The 20,593-nt window shown below is 40.8% G+C and overlaps 1 protein-coding gene across 3 annotated transcripts in view; it reads right to left on the bottom strand.

The window, feature by feature from the left end:
• LOC132419203 (gamma-taxilin-like) overlaps positions 1–20,158 on the bottom strand; it is a 60,917-nt gene extending 40,759 nt beyond the window's left edge. Inside the window, exons 1-3 of one of the 3 annotated variants that reach the window (XM_069540389.1) lie at positions 20,078–20,153; positions 7,805–8,108; positions 6,046–6,137 (exon numbers count right to left, since the gene is read on the bottom strand). In XM_069540389.1, coding sequence (XP_069396490.1) covers positions 6,046–6,137; positions 7,805–8,051 — 339 coding nt within the window. In that variant the 5' untranslated portion in view covers positions 8,052–8,108; positions 20,078–20,153. Of the gene's footprint in view, positions 1–6,045; positions 6,138–7,804; positions 8,109–20,077 lie in introns of all 3 variants that reach the window. The other 2 variants (XM_060003179.1, XM_069540390.1) reach the window with 2 other exon arrangements.
• Positions 20,159–20,593: the final 435 nt, after the last annotated feature.

Genomic DNA, 20,593 nt, shown 5'->3' with positions numbered 1-20,593 from the left:
TCTTTTGAGTCTTTGTTACATTTATTTCCATCCCGATCTTTGTTCTTTCTTTCCTTATAGTAACGTGGGGCTTCATTTATTCTTCTTTTTCTATTTTCTTGGTGTGTAACAGTTAGACTGTTTATGGAGTTAGGCATTTTATCACCAGGAACCTACCTCTTACAACTGCTTTTCCTGCATCCCATAAATCTGTTATGTTGTATTCTCATTTTCTCGAGGTTGTTTTTCTTTAAATTTCTCTTTTGATTTCCTCATTGACCCATGGTCGGTTCACTACATGTTGTTTGATCTCACACATTTGTAAACTTTCTAGTTTTGTTTCAAAATTGATCTCTAGTTTTATACCTGATGCTCAATACACTGAAATCTTCCTTTATTTATTAAGAATTGTTTTGTGGCCTAAAACATTTCTTCTCCAGAATGTTCCATGTGCACTTCAGAAAAATGTGTGATTCTGCTGGATTCCTTTTTCTTTTTTTTTGATGGAATGGTCTGTATATATCTGATAAATCTATGTGATCTCACATGTTCTTTAAGGCTGACATTTTCTTACTGATTTTCTGTCCGGATGATCTATATGGTTGATGTAAGTGGAGTATTAGAAGCCCCTACTATTATTGTATTGATGTCTATTTCTCCCATTAGGACTGTTAATATTTGCTTCATATATTTAGATGGTTCTATGCTGGGTGCATAAATGTTTACACATGTTATATCCTCTTACTGTACTGACCCCTTTATCATTATGTAATCCCTTTGTCTCTTATTACAGTCTTTGTTCATAAACTCTATTTTGTCTGATATATATATATACCTGCCACAGCTTTCTTCTGGTTTCCATTTCTATGGAATATCTTTGTCCCCCCTTTCACTCTTAGTTTGTGCCTATCCTGATACCTGAAGTGAGTCTCTTGTAGGCGGCGTATAAATGTTATTTATTTTAGCCATTCAGTCACTCTACTACTTCTGAATGGAGAATTTAGTCCATTTGTACTTATTGCCATTTCAATTTTTTTTAATTGTTTTCTCATTCCAGCATTCCTTTCTTGTTTCTTGCTCTCTTCCTTTGCACTTTGCAAATGGTATTATTAGATTCCTTTGTCATTATTTTTTGTGTTATCTACCACAGGGTGTTGCTTTGTAGTTACCATGAGGTTTACATGAGGTAACAAATTATACCATTCCATTTTAAGTTGATAACAACTTACGTCTGAAAGCATTCTAAAGCTCTAAATTTTTATCTTCCCACACACACTTTTCAAGTTTTTGATGTCATGTTTTATATCTTTTATCTTGTGTATCCCCTAATACCAATTATTATCCACTAATACCAAAGTAGTATTTTTACTACGTTTGTCTTTTAACCTTCATACTAGCTTTACAAGATTAATCCACTGTCTTTCCTACATAATTACCTTTATCAGTGACATATTTTCATATATGTTCCTGTTAATTAGTGCCCTTTCTTTTCAGCTTAAGGAAATCCCGTTTACATTCCTTATAAGACTGGTTTAGTGGTAATGACCTCCTCTAGAATTGCTTGTATGGAAAATTCTCTCTCCTTTACTTCTGAATGGTAACTTTACTGCGTATTCTTTTTTTCTTTCAGCATTTTGATAATATTGTGCAACTTCTTTCTGGGCAGCAAAGTTTGTGCTGAAACATCTAATGATAATCTTCTGAGTATTGCCTTATATGTAACAGGTTGCTTTTTCTCTTGCTGCCCGAAGTCTCTGTCTTTAACTTTTGACATTTTAATTATACTGTGTCTTGCTGTGGGTTCCTCTGAGTACATCTTATTTGGAACTTGGAGCTGGATGTGCTTCCTTCCCCATTTTAAGGAACTTTTCAATCATTCTTTTTCAAATAAGTGTTCTGCCTGTTTCTCTCTCTTTTCTCCTTCTGGGTCCCCTATAATATGCATATCAGTGCACCTGATGTTGTCTCACACATTCCTAAAGCTGCCTTCACTTTTTAAATTTTTTTCTCCTTTTGCCGCTCTGCTTGGGTGAATTCCACCGCCCTTGCTTTAAGTTCACTGATCCTTTCTTCTACTTCATCTAGTCTGCTGTTGAACCCACTAGCGTATTTTTCAGTGTTTTTCAATTTTCTAGTTCTGTGACTTTGATTTTTTACTTTCTTATATTTTCTATCTTTGTTGAAGTTCTCACTGTGTTCATGCATTCTTCTCCTAGCTCAGTGGGCATCTTTATGATTATTACTTTGAACCCTTTATCAAGAAAATTACCTATCTCCACTTCATTATGTTTTTCTCCAAGGTTTTATTTTGTTGTTCCACGTACAGCATATTTCCCCTCTTCCTCATCTTGCTTGACTTTCTGTGTTTGCTTTTATACACTCCATGAAATAGCCACCTCTCGCAGTCTTGGAGGAGTGGCCTCACTTAGGAGATGAATCTTATCCTTCAACCTTGCAGCTCTTCCTTGTCTCTCAAACGTTGGTGATTGCTTGTGCAAGCAGCTTATTTTATTTTTAATGCCTCCCGGTTGTTGAGTGTGTTCCAGGACCTGTCAGTGTCCCAAAGAGGTCAGGGGAGACTTCAGCACAACCTAGGTTCAGGCTGATTGGAAGCCTGACCCTGAAAGGCAGCAGTTTTTAAAGAATGCAAATATGTACAGTCCTGTACAACTGTAAGCTAAGCTCTGCTGGCCACCAGACCAGGCCATCTGCGGGTGCCCCTTTGGTGACAGCTGTAAAATTCAGGCCTCCATAAGAATGGATCAGCACCTTCTTGTAGATTATGGTAAGCTGTAGTGAGGCAATGGGAGAGTACAAAGATCTCATCCTTCAGCCTGTTTTCCTAGAGAGCGAGTCCATAGGCCTCTGGATGTGTGCAAAACCCAAAGACTGACCCTCACACCAACGTTCCTGGACAAGCAAACAGGTGTCTTCCACAGAAGGAGGGGGTGTTTTCAGTGTGCTATCTGTGCAGTGCCCTGGGTGTGGTAGCCAGCTGTGTCTGTGACTCGTATGAGACCCAGGTACACAAACCTCCCTGGTCAACAGGCCAGGCATTCATTGGGGGCGGGGGGGATTCCATGGTCAGCAGCCACAAAAGCAAGGCACCAGACACGTGTTAAGAGCTCCGCTCCAAGAGAGTCTAGCACTCTGGAGCATAAGAGGGGGAGCTCAAAGATAACACCTGCTTTCCTAGGTCTCTGGAAGGCTTACAGTTAGCCCTTTGATGTGTGTTTAATTTAGAAGCCTGCCCCTCAGTCCATAGCCATGAAAATAAGCTCATCAGCCTCTTTCACAGAAAGCCCTAGCTCCCTGTTCCATTGCCTCCTGCTGTGCTCTGGGATGGTAGCTGTTTAAGAACTTTCCTCCATTGGATACGGTCTTCTGGTACCCACTGACCATCACTGGCCCCCAGAACCAAGCAATGTAGAGGTGTCCCCTGGCAGCAGACACAACAACTGGGGCACCAGATAAGGTGCGTTATGGAAGATAGCAGCAACCTGAAGCAAAGCAGAGGGAGAGTGCAAAGATCCTGTCCTCCAGCCTCTGTTCCCTGACAGCAACTCCACAGGCCTTTAGAAGTGTGCCACACTAGAAGCCTTCCCCTCAAGCTAAAGCTCCTGGACAAGCAAACAGTCCTCTTTCTCAGAAAGACTAAGGCTGGGTTTAAGTCTGTTGTCTGTGCAGTGCCTTGCAAGTGGCAGGTTGCCAAGAACTGTCTCTCCAATTGTTATAGTCCTGAGGTACCCAGGAACCCAAGACTGCTGGCCTGCAGGGCCAGGTGATCACAGGGCATCCCCTGAGCTGCAGCTGCAAAATCAGAGAACCAAACATGTATAAAAGCTCCTCTCCAGGAGGTACTGGAGTGGAGCAGAGGGAGCATGAAAACGTCTCCCACTGGCTTTAGCAACATTTAACAAGATTTAGTGAAAGTGCAGAAATGGCACCCTCCCTAGAAGAAAAATGTCTAGAGGGAAAAATAAGGCACCCATTGGCTTTAGAGTGAGAGTACAGAAATGGCGCCTGCACCTCCATCCTTGGAGAGTATCTCAACCAGCCCCTTCTTCTCAGGCCCATGCTCTGAGATTAGCAAATCAATCTCTTTCACATAAAGTCTGCATGCTTTTCAAACAGCTGCATCTGCACTGGGCCCCGGGGAGAGTAAGTCTGTGCAGCTTCCCTTTAAGAAGCATTTCTCAGTCAACTACAGCCCTCGGGGTCACACGGGTGCGATTCCCCTGTTGTTTTTCAAAGCCAGATGTTTTGGGGGCTTCTTTCAGGTGCAGGACTTAAAAATGTTGGGGTGCCTGATGTGGGGTTCAGACCCTTTGCTCCAGGTTTTTTTGTTCTCTTTTAATTGTGGGTTGCTACCCTGAGGGTGAGGTCTGTGACTCAACTTCTCCAACCCACCTTGATTTGACAGTGATGTTATACTCCCAAGGTGATCCAACTGTTTAGAAAATGAGTTTTTCAAGAAACAGTTTTTGAACATATTTTTTAAACCAAAATACACCTATTTTGTATTATTCACCAGAACTACTGATCTCCACAAGGATAAAACCACATCAAAAAGAGGCTACTCCTCAGTCAAGTCTCCAATGTATCACTTTTGCAAACAAATGCAGTAACTCTTACTTGCCATATCCTCCTCCTTCAAAAACATATCTAAATAAATAAATAACTTGATTCCTGTTTCTCAAAGTCTAGTCCCTGGACCAGCAGCTCTGGCCATCAACTGGAAACTTGTTAAAATGCAAGTCTATCTTAACCATCTTCCCCATCTCCACTTAAAATCTACTGTAAAGTGTCTTTTGTATCTACTGACTCAGAATCTGCAATTTGACAAGATCTCTAGGTGATATGTATGAGTCTGAGAAGGACTGAGTTAGCCCACTATGCTAGTTAATTTCTTTCTTCCCTAATCCTTTCATGGCTGGCTGCTGCTGTCACTTCAGTAAGTCAAACTAACCTATTCTGCTGCTTTTCCTACCCAAATTTCACTCCTTTCTCCTTTTTCTTTTCTCCCCTTTTTTCTTTTTCTGCCAATTCTTACTTGATTTCCATCATGTGACTATACTATTAGAGACTTTGATATCCAATGCAAGCATTCTTTTCTGAGGCCAGCAATGCATCAACACTGACTGCTGCCATCTTTGCATTCAGATGGCTCTAGGTCATTTTCATTGATACTCGGGGGGTTCCTACTTCTCAAAATATCAGAAGATGCCAGGCTCCTAAATGAGACATGCATGTACCACTTGAAGAAACAGTAACTAAAGTTGTTCCAGCTTTGTTCTTAGAACCGTTACTGACAAAATATAGTAAAATTTATGATACAGGATAGTTTTTTAATAATAGATGAAAATGCACAAAGTTTATCAGTGATAATTCACACAAGTTCTTCACAAAATCAAGAATTTTGGCATTTAAATTAGAACCAACTATTCTAAAAATTTCCCACATCTGTTCTTCAAAAGATTCTATGCCTTTTCCATTCTTTGCTTTTAAAAAGCTAGCAAGGTTTCCATGTTGACAATGCTTCCATAATCCTAGAAGAGTGCTACTTGAAATAACATAGGTTAGAACAAACTCTTCCATGAGTCAATTTCTTTGGAAGATGGAAAAAGGAACAATGCCTAGCATATAGTAGATGCTCAGTAAATACTTCCTGAGAAACAGTACTGTTTTTCAGGTAACTCAAAATTTCAATCAAAATGGTTAACACTTTTATTTCTAACATTCCTTTCATGTATAGAATTCCTGAACTTGAATACAGAAACCACTCCCTCCCAACTGGGAGGCATCTAAAATGCTGATCTGGAAACACTAAGGCTGACTGACTCTCAGGATACATCTCAGAAAGCACTGTAATATACTATATAGCGTATCATAAAACTAAGCCATACTATCAACAACAGTGCCAAGAAATTTAATTCTTCCCTTCAATTTTGTAATAAAATATAATTTTACGTGTGAAACTATATCAAAATTATATTTTTAAAGTTTATTAAGAAGTTACACATATTTTGCCCTACTATATACAGGTCTCACTCCCTTAATACTCACGAGATCAGCATATTTCTTACACAGTGCTGCCAGCTTCTCCTCTGGAGTTGAAAGAGTGTTTAAGGCTTGCATCAATAATACTACTTCTTTTCCTAATGATTTATAAAAGAAAAAAGGTAGCAGAAGGATGACTTAAATTCAACATAAAACTAATGTTTACAATTTAAGGCTATAATTAAACATAGAGATTCACCTACTAAATTAAAGAAGCTATTTTCAAATCAGTTTATTAGCCTCACCATCATCCAAATTTCTTCACTTACCAACACTGCTACCCGTTAGCTATTTAGCATTTGAACAGTGAGAACACCACTTTAAAGAGTTTTGGTTTTTTGGGAGTTTTTTTTTTTTTGTGGTACGCGGGCCTCTCACTGTAGTGGCCTCTCCCGTTGCGGAGCACAGGCTCCGGACGCACAGGCTCAGCAGCCATGGCTCACGGGCCCAGCCGCTCCGCGGCATGCGGGATCTTCCCGGACCGGGGCACGAACCCGTGTCCCCTGCATCGGCAGGCGGATTCTCAACCACTGCGCCACCAGGGAAGCCCTAAAGAGTTTTAAATGAGTAATTTAATAGCTTTGGCAGGGAGAAGCAGGTGATCAAGACAGGTGAAGGCAAATGGGCTTTAAAGTAAGAAATAACGTTCTATTGCTTACCTTGGTGGTAGAAAACTTTTTATTTCCTAAAATGTTCACTCTTGTATGTAGACTATTTCATCTAAAAAGCTGAAGAAAACTTTGATTTGATATCAAACTTATATTTGATATACTTTACATGCTGCTATAAGGGTGGGAGAGAGGAGGAACAGGCCACTTTCAAAAAGAATACTTTCCTATCCACATAAAATTTTAGTACTGAAAATTTTTTACCTTCAGGTCAAGATGAAATAAAAAAGAGGAAATATAATGATTGAATATTTAGACATAACAGTAATGTGCACTTCAGTATATGAAGATTTTAAACTCTAACCATTTTAAGCTATTTAAATGATTTTAACCTGAAGCTACATTTTATGCATAGCGGTGGGGTTAATGACTCTGAAGGTATTAGTCTTGTACGGAAGGAATTATAAACACTTCTCATATTCATATAAATTTTAAAGTCTTTAAACCATAGCAGAAAGTAGATTAAGAAAGAGAATTTCAAGTTACAATCCTATGCACAAATCACTGAAACCAAACAAGGTAAATATTAGGTACAATAGGAATGAAAAATTGAGGGGTAACCAATAAGGTGAAATAGGGTTTCAGGTTTCATTCATAAAATTTAACATATCACGTTCTTAGTCTGAACTGTCAAACTAAGCAGAGGGATAAAACATATCCTAGAAGCAATCTTATTAAGCTACTTTCTAAACTGCAAAAAAATATCATTTCCAAATTTTAGTGAATATTCTTTAAAAAGCTAGGCAATTATAACAGTTTTCATAGTAATTATTAGTCAGACTACTTTAAATGATCAAACAACAAAGGAAATCAAATACTACTTCTGCCAAACTGCCCACAAACTCTTTCTGGAAAACAAGTCTTAATGAGAGAGAAAGAAGCAAGGTACCCATAACTAAGCTTTCCACTCTGCTACTTGAGCCTCCTGCACATAATTGCAGGAGACAGGCATACTGACCTGACCAAAGAAACTAGATGTGTATTAGCTAAACATCTACCTCAAAAATGGTCATGCTCAATAATTACCTGTGCTGCAGAAAATATAAGTTAAACAAGCAGCATGTGCAAATGTCCAAACCCTAAGCAGAGATTATTACCTAAGATATTTCCTTTGTTTCTGCGGCATTCTGAATCTTGCTGACCATCAGAGGGATCTGCTCCAGCTTCTGGCCCTGAAGGTTCCTCTCTTGACTCTTGTGTGCAGTACACTGGACTCAGCAAATCCCTGCTCTGTGTTATAAAGTTACTGCTTTCATCCTCTTCCAGTGAATGCTTGTTAGTTGGGCTACTGTAATTTGAGTCACGACGTTGAGGAATATCATTTGATTGAGAGTTATGCAACATATCTGCGTTTACTCCTAGTCTGTAAATTCTAGATTCTTCAACTGTGCCAATCACAAGCTACAGAAAAAGAGCAGAAAAAAATATGGAGAAAGGAATTAAATCAAATGTAATCAAGGGAGGAAAACAATGCAGTATATAAAAGCTCAGTGTTCACCCCATTCTGCTCATTTTTTTAACAGTGAAATCAACCTGTTTTCCTTTCCTTTTGTCCTGGCCACACAGCTTGTGGGATCTTAGTTCCCTGACTAGGGATCAAACCGGGGCCCCCTGCAGCAGAAGCGTGGAGTACTAACCACTGGACCACCAGAGAATTCCCCACTTTGCTCATGCTTAAATGTAGTTTTCACTTTTTGTACGTGGTACAATCAACAGGCATGTCACTATTAGACAGTTTAATTTTTTCCCTTTCATACTGGTTCATAAAACAGCAGTGCTTCTTAGAATCAAAGGAGGAAAAGGGAGGGGAAGAGACTACTGTAATAGTGGAACAGGGAAAAAATCCAAGTTTATGTCCCTCTGACAAATAATATGCTGGCAGCATCTATCAGAATCAACCTCTGCAAAACTCTAGAATCTGCTAAAAGCTTGCAAAAGATAATTCAAATTTACAGCCCAAATTTACAGCTTAGTGAATAAAAAAAAATTAGGAGAGCACGATAGGATTTTAAACTTCTTGTCTACCATCATGCATACCCTAGGTCAACAAAGACCATAAGGAGAGCAGCCCACACTCTCAGTGAAGGCTACTGGTGCCAAAGGGAACAATACAAACATTATTTTCAAAGGACTGGGTCTCATTCATTCTTTCGGGTAGCTCCCTAAGAAATCTGTACAGGAGTTTGCCTTTGTTTCGTCCTTGGAAGAGCTGTTTCAGGACTAGGGCAGCTTCCAGGATAGCTTTAGATACAAGTATGAAAGTACTGACTTCAGCAGCCTGGGGTATGGGGCAAAAACTTGGAAAAAGCAATAAACATAAATATCTGAGTAGAGAGAGACTGAGAAAGGAGATGACATAGGCATATGAAAGCTCCCACATTAGACTAATCTTATTATCTCTGCCTGGCCTTCAGTCTGGCCTTCCAGCAGAATTAAAGGCTAAGGTAAAGTTGTAAACACCCTGACTAAATATTCTAAGCTGATGAAAAGTAAAAGAGAAAACATGTCTTGCTTACTGATGTGAAACTAATCTGTCTTCACATCCACTGATTTCTCCCTGGGTACTCTGTGTGTACCCTGACTTTAGCCACCTTACGCAGAAAGGTGGCTAGGATTGTGACCAAATTCTCCCCACCCCCAAATGGAACCCATTTTAGTATGCTGGGGCGCTGTGGAGACTAGAAGGACTCAAACATTTATGGCTCTTTGGAAACAGGTATCCAAGTCACTCACTGTTCCATCTGGTTCTGTAGGGGAATACGACCTCCAAACTCCTGCTTCCCCAATGAGTATGCCAACCTTTCATTTGTATGCCCCTCATAACTGGCTTGCCAATGGAACCCAGGGCAGCAGCTCCTCACCTATCTGCCTGCTCTCCCTCTGAGAACGTATTCTTGCTTAAATAAATCCTCACTTTACTTCTTAACCTCGCTGTCTCATCTCCAGATTTCTTCCACGATGAGGCAGGAACCTTAAATTCACTGGGAACACACAGACTGGTGGATAAAAGTACCACAAACTGGAGAAATAAATCATGGCTACTACGGGAATCATATGGTTTATTCACACAGACACGTATGCTGAGTGAAGTCAAGCTACTGATCAAGCCTGCACTGCCTTGATCATTGGGTACGATCAAGATGGGTATGATTGCTATCTGCACTACACTCTTTGCACTGATTATGGCTGTGTGTCTACCCTCACAGAAAGGGCACCAAGTAAAAGAGTCTTTTTTTTTTTGCAGTGGCTACCTTGTGACGCATGCTGAAAGGTGACCCAGTTGTCTCCAGATTGGGAAGGCCATGACACACAGAGCATTGATTCTCCTCATTCTGGAAGTCTGAGTGCATCCAACCTTTAAACCTATTCAGGTCTATTCATCCTGGATGCCCCATAGTTGACCACCATTTCAGGTCATGGGATTGATGGTCCACACCAATCAGCTGACTCTGGCCACATCATTGTAGCCTTTGAACTGATCTGCCATGTGGTCAGCTTTCTGGATAATATGCAGTCTGAAAATGGTACACATTCTACCACAAAAGTAAAAGTAGTCAATGTACCTCCACCATTCCCATCCACACTCCCTGTCATCCATAGGCATCTGGAATTATTGAGCATTAGGTCTGCTTTTCAAAAACTGACTCAGAAAAGAATCCTGATATTAACCCCCTCACCTTCACCTTTTCTACAAACTGTGGAAAGGCAAGTTGGGTCACTGAATGAGCTGGTCCCAGAGAGGGACAACCCCCTCTCAGTCTCTTCCTTGCTAAGGATCAGGACAAATTGGGTGCTGGGTTATACAAACCCATTTTAAAAACTCAGCATTGAATGTCAAGGAGATTCAAAGAAACTTAGCCATTCTTAGGCTACTGTTTTTTTCTTTCTGCCAATAGCATAACCATGTCAGCCCAAGTGGCATGCTCTAGTCCAAACTGGCACCTAGAGGATTCAAACTTGGTTTCTACTACCTGGATTCTCTTGTGAGACTGAAATGGTTCTAGATCAGTGTACCCAGTGGATAATTACCCCTTCCTAAATACACTGCCTATGGAGCCTCCCTATGGTGACCTTTGCAGGTCAAAGAAATGGGGCATAATGGATCTCTGCAAGGCTTACAAAAATCCCCTCACTCCTCTAGTACCTGGCCTTTGTGAGCCAAAGGACTGTCATGAGTAGGTGATGACTGATTGGACAAAAGTTGAAATTATAGCTACTGGAAATACAGCCTTTGTTAACAAACCTAACAACATTAATCTTCCCACATGTTTAAAAACTGTCTCTGGAGTCTTCATCATAAAAATAGGTGTCCTAGTGTGGCTCTCCCAAATTGCTGCAAGCCTCTTGAATTTAAGGGTGTTGAATCTGCCTTCCAGCCAGAGAGCTCAGGTGACAATTTGACTGCCATTCAAATAGAAATAGCAGGAATGTCCCAGCTACTGCATTTCCTATGCAAAACACTTAAGTGTCATCACTGAATGTCTCCCACACCATCATTTCTCTAACCATAGATAAGTCATTCCAGGGGTAGACAAATGCCATCCAGCTGGTATCAGAGCCAGACGGTAGGACTGTGTGGCCTTCGGCAGGCCTTTTAAAAAGAAGGATGTGATTCAGTTTTTCACCTGGAAACGCTAAGGTTAGTAACTGGCTAGGGAGACATGATGTAAAGCACTTTAAATCTGTGCCCACTTGGAAATACTAATGTTAAGTCCCATTTGAGGACTTACATAATCAATCAGAATCAACCCTTTCTTGCCAGAGGTACCAAGTATGCCCTTTCTCACATGGAAGCCAGGAATTAACTTGCATCTCTCTAGAAAACACTGTTTCCCACATTAAGGGGAGGGCATAACAGATCATCAACTGTTTCAGGAAACATAGTCAGTAGTCATGCAGCCTTTGGACAACTGCAAAGTGCTCTCCAAAATGAGGCCACTTTTGGTTCCTTGGAGAAACTCACCAGAGGGGCAACTGACCTCTGGCTTAGGGTCACACTGCAGGTAGTTATCCTCTCAACGGGAGCCATTCATTAATGAAAGGTAGTATGAAATCTCTCCACAACTTCAGCTGAAACGATCAGTGGACTGCATTCAAGTGCGTCTCGAACTGTCTGGCCACAGTTATCAGTTATGGCAAAATTGCCCTAGACTTTTTTCTTATGGGCCATTCATGAATATATCCTGCTGCAACTGAATCGGTGATTCAGGCTAAGTGGCAAGGTCAACACATAGCCTTAAGGAAGCCAGATGGTAGACTCTGATTATGTATGGAACTTGTTCATTTGTTTAGGTCTGGGACTCTGAAGTCAATCCTAAGTTTTGGGCTCTTCCTTAGGCTTGGAGTCCTGTTCCTAGTATTCTATAAGATAAACTGAACAGATCTGGTCCTAGCCTATTTTGACCAAATTTAACAGTGTGGCCAATGAACTTGCATACTCAAGGAAAAACTCAATAGAAGCCATGACAGTGTTTCTGCTTCTCTTGTGAACAGAGGTAGTGACTGTCTTTGTTTCAAACTATCTTTTCAAGGATGCTCATACAGCAAAGAGCCTTAGAAAAAAAATAGAAATGATGTCTACCTCATCTGCAATGGGCAGGTTTGCTTATTGCCAATATGTTTCCAATTGCTGTTGTAATAAAATACCACTCATTTATTTACCTTACATTCCTTCTGGAGGCTCCCTGAGAGAAAAGAGATTTGCCTTTGCTGACTTCTAGGGGCTGACTGTATTCCGTGGATCATGATCCTTTCCTCCATATTCAAAGCTAGTAAAAGGCAAGGCAAGTCATGCAAAATGCCATCTCTCTGGATCTGACGTTTATCTTCCTCTTTCTTTTCTAAGTATACTTAAGATTTCATTGTGTATACCATGATAATCCAGGGTAATGCCACAAAGTCCTAATCTATGCAAATCCTTTTAACCAATAAGATAATTCACAGGTCCCTGTTTAAGACACAAACAGCTTTGAGCAGCCACTATTCTGCCTACCACACTGCCCATTATAAAAGATTTAATATCCCTAAACTTAGGAGTTCTTTTTTGTAATGCAAATATCTAGTTCTCTTTATATAACCCTGTAGGAACAAAAGCTCGGGAATCAGGTGCAAAAGTGGACACTAGTAAATACTACTGTAAAAAAGTATCCTTTGTCTCCAGATTTCTCCCAGTATCCATAAGTTATGGGAAAATTATGAATTTGCAAGTAAATTAAAATCTCTGACCCTTCAGAGTTTCTTGCTGCTATGATTACATATTCAAATTTGGGTATCTGCCAGACATTTTTCAGAAAATGTCTGTCAAGATAAACCAACTGACATTATTCGTTTTAATGATAATATCTTACAGAGTTTAAGTTTAGATAAGGCTATAAATTGCTGGCCCACAACAGGACTTTCATAATAATTTGTGAAGTTTCCTACTACTGTTATAACAAATTATCACAAACCTAAAAATGGATTAAAAATTCACATTTATTATCTTACAGTTCTAGAGGTCACAAGTCCAAAATGGATCAGCAGGGCTGTGTTACCTCTGGAGGTTGAAGAATTATTCCCATGCCTTTTCCAAGTTTAGAGACCACCTGCCTGCATTAGCTTATCATCCCCTTCTCCATCTTCAGGGTCTGAAGCATAACATCTTCAGATCTCTCTGTCTCTAATCTCTGTTTCCATCATTACATCTCTTCTGATTCTGACCCTTCTGTTTTTCTATTATAAGAAACTTTGTGATTACACTGAATCCACCAAGATAATCCAGGACAGTCTCTTCATCACAAGATCATACTTAATCAGATAGGATAAACATATTCACAGGTTTCAGAGACTAGGACATGAGCATATTTGGGGGGGGGCATTATTTTATCTACCACACATACATTGTCACATTAACATGGTCCACACTTCAATTCTTAAAGAAGAAATTATCTTTTAAATTACTGGCATAACTTCTACAAACTATATACCCCACCAAACTGCTCTGCACTATAGGAGCAGGAAATAAAGTATCATCTTAGCAAGTAAATATTAGTTATGGCAGATTAAGGGCAAACACTGGGGAGAGTGAGGGGCATCTGGGAGATACTTTGGAAATATTACATGGGATTCAAATCAACACTCAAAACAACAAATATTTGTTTGTTTGTTTGTTTGCAGTACGCGGGCCTCTCACTGTTGCGGCCTCTCCCGTTGCGGAGCTCCGGACGCACAGGCTCAGCGGCCATGGCTCACGGGCCTAGCCACTCCGCAGCATGTGGGATCTTCCTGGACCGGGGCACAAACTCGTGTCCCCTGCGGCAGGCAGACTTTCAACAACTGCGCCACCAGGGAAGCCCAAAACAACAAATATTAATAAAACTTGCTCAGTAGCACAGGGAGACAGCATAGGTCGTTTGGTGAATCTTTTCCATCAAGTCAAAGAACTTACAGAAATTCATTAAAATAAATAAATTTAACTAGGAAGTGGACTGAATTATAAAAATAGAATCCCTAGGTGTGAATGGAACTTAAAGCTTATCTAATACTTGTTCTCTTCTGAAAACTGCACAAATGGAAAAAGTTAAACATAGCTGATACTCAATAATATATTAAATTTGTTTAACACGTTAGGTATGTCAAATACCACTACATTCATTATATTATCTGAAAGTGACTCATAATCACATTAACAGCAAAGAAAAAGGAATTGGAAGGAGGGAAGGAAAAGGAGGCAATAAAGTTTATTTGGGACATTAGTATAAATCTTATTTTACATAAACAACAACTGACTATGAAGTAAGGTCTGTCATATGCCCTATCAATTAATCATGTATTAATTATAAATGAAAATCACTCTCTAGGAACTATGTCATTTAAACAAGTTTTAATTTTTAAATAAGAGGCATTATTTATCCAGATACCACTACTTTATAAAGGTAAGCTCATACCTGGAGAGGAATATCACTAAAATTGATAACGTATTAATCTGTGACAAAGGGGGCAAGAATATAAAATGGAGAAAAGACTGGTGCTGGGAAAACTGGATAGCTACATGTGAAAGAATGAAATTAGAACATTTTCTAACATCATATACAAAAATAAATTCAAAATGGATTAAAGACCTAAATGTAAGGCTGGAAACCATAAAATTCTTAGAAAAAAATACAGGCAAAATGACAACCTACCCGATGGCAAAAAAAGTTTTGCAAATTATATGACTGACATTTTGGTTAATATCCAAAATATATAAACAGCTCATACAACTCAACATAAAAAAAACAAACAATCCAGTTAAAAGATGGCCAGAAGACATAAATAGACATTTCCCAAAGACATACAGATGGCCAAGAGGCACATGAAAAGATCCTCAATGTCACTAATTGCCAGGGAAATGCAAATCAAAACCACAATGAGATTATCACCTCATACCTATCAGAATGGCTATCATCAAAAAGAACAGAAATAGCAAATGTTGGTGAGGGTGTAGAGAAAATTAACCCCCTCTTACACTGTTGGTAAAATGTAAATTGGTGCGGTCACTGTAGAAAATTGTATGGCGGTTTCTCAACAAACTAAAAATAGAACTACCATATGACCCAGCAGTTCCACTCCTGAGTATATATCCGAAAACACGAAAACACTAATTCAAAAATACACATGTGGGCTTCCCTGGTGGCGCAGTGGTTGAGAGTCCGCCTGCCGATGCAGGGGACACAGGTTCGTGCCCCGGTCCGGGAAGATCCCACGTGCCGCGCAGCGGCTAGGCCCGTGAGCCATGGCCGCTGAGCCTGCGCGTCCGGAGCCTGTGCTCCGCAACGGGAGGGGCCACAACGGTGAGAGGCCCGCGTACCGCAAAAAAAAAAAAAAACAAAAAATACACATGCACCACAATCTTCATAGCATTATTTACAATTACCAAAATACTAAAGCAACCCAACTGTCCATCAAGGGATAAATGGATAAAGATGTGCCCCCCATGCCACACATACGCACAAAGGAATACTACTCAGACACAAAAACAAATGAAATTTTGCCTTTTTCAACAACATGGATGAACTTGGAGGACATTATTCTTTGTGAAATAAGTCAGACAGAAACACAAGTACTGGATGATTATCACTTACATGTGGAATCTAAAAAATAAAACTAGTGAATAAAACAAAAAAAGAAGCAGACTCACAGATCTAGAGAACAAATTAGTGATTATCACTGGGGAGAGGGAAAAGGGGAGGAACAACATAGGGGTAGAGGATTAAGAGGTATAAACTACTTTGTATAAAATAACCTACAAGAATACATTGTGGGGCTTCCCTTGTGGCGCAGTGGTTGGGGGTCCGCCTGCCGATGCAGGGGACGCGGGTTCGTGACCCGGTCCGGGAGGATCCCACATGCCGCGGAGCGGCTGGGCCCGTGAGCCATGGCTGCTGAGCCTGTGCGTCCGGAGCCTGTGCTCCGCAACGGGAGAGGCCACAGCAGTGAGAGGCCCGCGTACCGCAAAAAAAAAAAAAAAAAAAAAAAAAAAAAAGAATATATTGTGCAACACAGGGAATATGGCCAATATTTTGTAATTGTAAATGGAGTATAACCTTGAAAAATTGTGAATCACTATGTTATACACCTGAAACTTACATAATATTGTACATTGACTATACCTAAATTTAAAGAAAAAAATTAAAGAAAGAAAATGGTGAGGTAGCAACCTCCCACTTCTACACGAAAGCAATGATTATGGTGACAAAAATTGTCCAAATCAACTTTTTGGAAACTCTGGGAAACAGTTGAAACCAACAACCAGAGGAATCTTTAACTAGGAAAGAAGCTGCTGCAGTTCACTTAAGGAATATTGTAACTTTTTATTTTACCTGCCTACAACCCCCTAATCCCCACCCTGGAAGGAGCGAGCATATCTGGTGTGGCTTGCTGGTGCCAGATGGATAAGAAACCTTGTTCTTAAAAGTTCTGATAGTGGGCTTTGATCTATATGGCAGACCCCCAAAGGGAGCTCAAGAATATCCTCCTGTTTTGCCAGCCTCAAAATTTTCTCACAGTTGGTGCAGCTTCTTGGTGTGAAATGTTGAAATAACAGCCACAGCTACGTGGGCTAAGGACAAAATGACAAGGCAAATGGCAGACAGACTGAAAAGCCCCAAAATAAGGAGGGTGTTAAGAAGAAACATGGAAGGATAAGGGCTTTGAATTGGCCCCAGGTATACCAGGGAATCTCAAAGCCTACATGCATGTCCAGGGCAACATACATGCCAGAAAAGACTGCAGAAGACCCTACACTTTTGTATCTGGCTCTGTGCAAGAAGGAAGTACATGCTAAGCCTGGGCTTACCTAAGCGTTAAAGGAGTGGCCTAAACAAAATCAATTTGCAAAGACGTGGAGTTTAGTTTTTGTTATTTTTGTTGCTCCAGGATTTCAAGAAAATCTCTTTTAAATTCCTGGCTGACCTCTAAGCTACCTGGCTGACCTCTAAGCTACCACAGAAGACTTCAGAGACCACGCAGGACAAAGAATACAATCTTTATAGAACAGCTTACCACAGAATTACTAAGCAAACATTTACAACCCATAACAATCAACAACAACAAACCCTAGGGATGTGGGGAGAGTCTGATTCCCAGAGTATAGGGTTCACAATTGCACATTTCTTAACTGTCTTGTCTTAACCAGACTTCAGTCAAGCTTCTCTCTTCGCATAAACCCCTGGATACTGGCTTACCCACCATGATCAAGCACTCAAATGCACAGCGTGCCCCTAGTAACAACTCATCCCAAGGATCCAAGAATCAGCTGACAATCATCTCCCATCAACCATGCCAATTATGCTGTCTGCTCACTCTCCTTTGCTTGCTCGATTTCCCCTTAAAAAGTTTCTATTAACCTGTTTACCTGTCTCAATAAAAGTCATTCTCTGATTTTAAGACATTTTCAGATTTCTGAAATCAGAGTGTTCTCCGTATTGCAGGAGTGCCTCTGAATAAGGTCTCTTGTTATCTAAATCAGGATTTGTTTTTGTTTGACAGTCACATTATAATACTAAAAACATTCAGTTGCCAACAAAAAAAATCACAAGTCATGCAAAGAAGAAATTAACTATAGGCAAGTCATAGGAATAAAAGAAATTAAGAATCAGCCATCAATAAAAAGGTAGAAATTATTTTTTAAATGAACCAAAGAAAAATTCAGGGCTGAAAAGTATGACAACTGAATTTAGCAGGAAGAATAATCAGCAAACTAGAATCTAAGTCAATTGAAAATACAATCTGAGAAACAGAAAGAAAAAGGAATAAATAAAAATCAACAGAACTTGAGACTTGTGGGACACTAGCATATACATAATGGAAGTCACAGAAGAGGAGAGAAGGAGGCTGGAAGAATATTCAAAGAAATGAAAAAAAACTTCTCTCATCTGATGAAAACCATTAGTCTACACATCCAATGAGTTAAGTAATGAGTAAACTCTTAAGTATGATAAACTCAAAGACTATCTTTCAAAATGAAGAAGACATTAAAACATTCCCAAATACACAAAAGCTGAGGGAATCCTTTACTAGTAGACCTGCCCTGAAACAAAACAAAACAAAACAAAACACCACAAAGGAAGTCCTTCTGACAAAAATAAAGGGACATTACAAATTAACTCAAAAGCCATACAAAGAAATAAAGAACAATAGTAAAAGTAACTACATAGGAGAAATTATCAATTACAGATCCCAACAGAAGAATCATCAATAGGAAAAAATTCTCAACTACCAAAAGGTGCCAAAAGGGAAAAAAATGTACAGTGCATCTCCTCCAAGAAATCGACTACTTCAACAACTCAGCCAGTGAGAAATTATCAACATCCTGAACTCTCACTTTTCTGCAACAGATTTTCATTCAAACCTCCCACAACCTCTCCTTTTTGTCTATAAAATAAGATTTCTCTTCTTTGTTGGAATATCGTAAACTGCATTGTTGTCGGTTTTTTTTTTTTAAATCAGAGTTGTCCTTGGAGAAAGTAGTGAAAGTGATCATTTTGAATCTCTACAGTACTATGCACTCAAGTTTTTTTCGCAATCCTTTAAGAACTGGATCTTTCTTTCAGAATACAAGGAGAGAGAAAGGAAAAAAAAGAAAGAAAGATGTGAAGTACTGACACCTTCATACAGAGGCACAAGAAAATACCTCACCTCAGAAACAGGTCAAAAAAAGCTAATTCTTGACACTTTGCTCAAATCTAAACTGAGATTTTTGAAGTTCATGAAACATGTTAGAAAAATATTATTTCATACGTTCAAACAGGAATGAACGCTTCAACAAGTTTAAATGAACGGAAAAAGAAAAAAGATTTCCACTGTACCAAGCCCTTTCCCTGCAATTCTCAACTCTAGGGTAGGGCTCTGGAAACCGTATATACCTGTATGCAGCCCAGTCATTGTGGAAAACTTCCTGATTCTACAAACTCAGCCCAGGAGAAGTGGGATTTTTACAGTCTGAAGCAGATCTAGATTTTCCTGTCACCAGAGGAACAATGAAATGCCCCTGATGTAAGTAAAGTAAGACAAGGGGAACGTTCCAGCATGTCTACCGGATTGAGAGACCAAAAGTACGGGAGGCGCTAAAGCACAAACCAAAGGAAAGATAAAGGTGTTCAGTTTTGTTTTGGTTTGTTTTAAAAGGAGTTAGAAAGACAAGTTATTGCATGATGATGCTCCCCAATTAGGTTGGAAAGAGGTACTTCGGCGTCACCTCTGTATCCTAAGCCCCGAATGTTGCCTTGTCAGTGACGCTAAGCAGCAGCCCTACCAGTTCCGCCACCGCCGGCCACCATCTGCGTGGTAACAGAGAGTAAAGGAGGACTGGGAAACAGAAACGCAGCGCATCCCCGGCCCCCGCGCCATTATCTAAGTACGCAACAGCCTTGCCGGCGCTAACCCCAACGCACCATGCAGAGCGACGCATGCAGTCGCCGAAAGCTGAGAAGAGCAAATCCCTGTCACTAGTCGACCGAAGGTGGCGCCGAACGCAGGGAGCACGAGGACGTCAGAAACTGGGAGAGAGAACATCAAGCTCACAGGACCCCGGAGCACCCGCAGTACATCGTTGCAACACATGGCGCACCCCCGCCTCGCACCCTTTCACCCACAGACAGGACTGCGTTCCCCGCCTCTTCTAATACCCAAGCCGCACACATCCCTCCCCAACCCACAGCGGTCCCCTCCACCCCATTTATTCCGATTCCACCTCCTCGCCACACAAACGCCCTAGTATCGCCACCGTCTGAAGAAAGCGGAATGTTTGTCCCGTACCTAAAGTAACTGAAGAGAGTGCACAGGCAAACCTGTAAAAGGTAATACTCTCCCTCACACTCCACCCTCGCCACCCGGTGGAAACCAGGACTGACCTGCTTCTGGCTGCTCAGTCGACCGCTGCGTCCGGCCTCAATCGTCTCCTTAGCCCCCACTCCGCCGCCTCTTCCCGGCGCTCTTTATCCTACCTGCGTCGCCAAGAAGTGACGGAAGCACTTAAACCGGCACCTTTGACCCAAAGAACGGAAGCTCGCAAGGCCTATCTACTACCTTCCAAGCCTCAGCAGCCAGTCGACGATCCGGCCCTCTCCACGTGACGGCTGGATGTTTGCCTCCAGAGAATTGAGTGAGGTGGGGGAGGGGAGCATCGGAGGCCAAGCCCGGTCTCAGGGCCAAAGGGCTAACAGAATGCCCCAGTGACTCTGCGCAGAAGAGGATAAAGAGTGTGGAAAGAACTGCAGGTCCTAGCAAACTGTCCCGCCGTAGTTTGCAAGCCCAGATTGGGTTTAGGGCGGAACTCCGCGGCATTCTGAGACGGGAGGAGTACTTACTGTGCTGCGCCTGCTGCTTAATGGGATTTGTAGTTTTTTAGGGGCGATTTCACGCTAAAG

The sequence above is a fragment of the Delphinus delphis genome, chromosome Y, assembly GCF_949987515.2.
Source record: "Delphinus delphis chromosome Y, mDelDel1.2, whole genome shotgun sequence".
NCBI lineage: Eukaryota > Metazoa > Chordata > Mammalia > Artiodactyla > Delphinidae > Delphinus > Delphinus delphis.
Note: the sequence above shows the minus strand (reverse complement) of the source record. Positions and strands in the feature narration are given on the sequence as shown.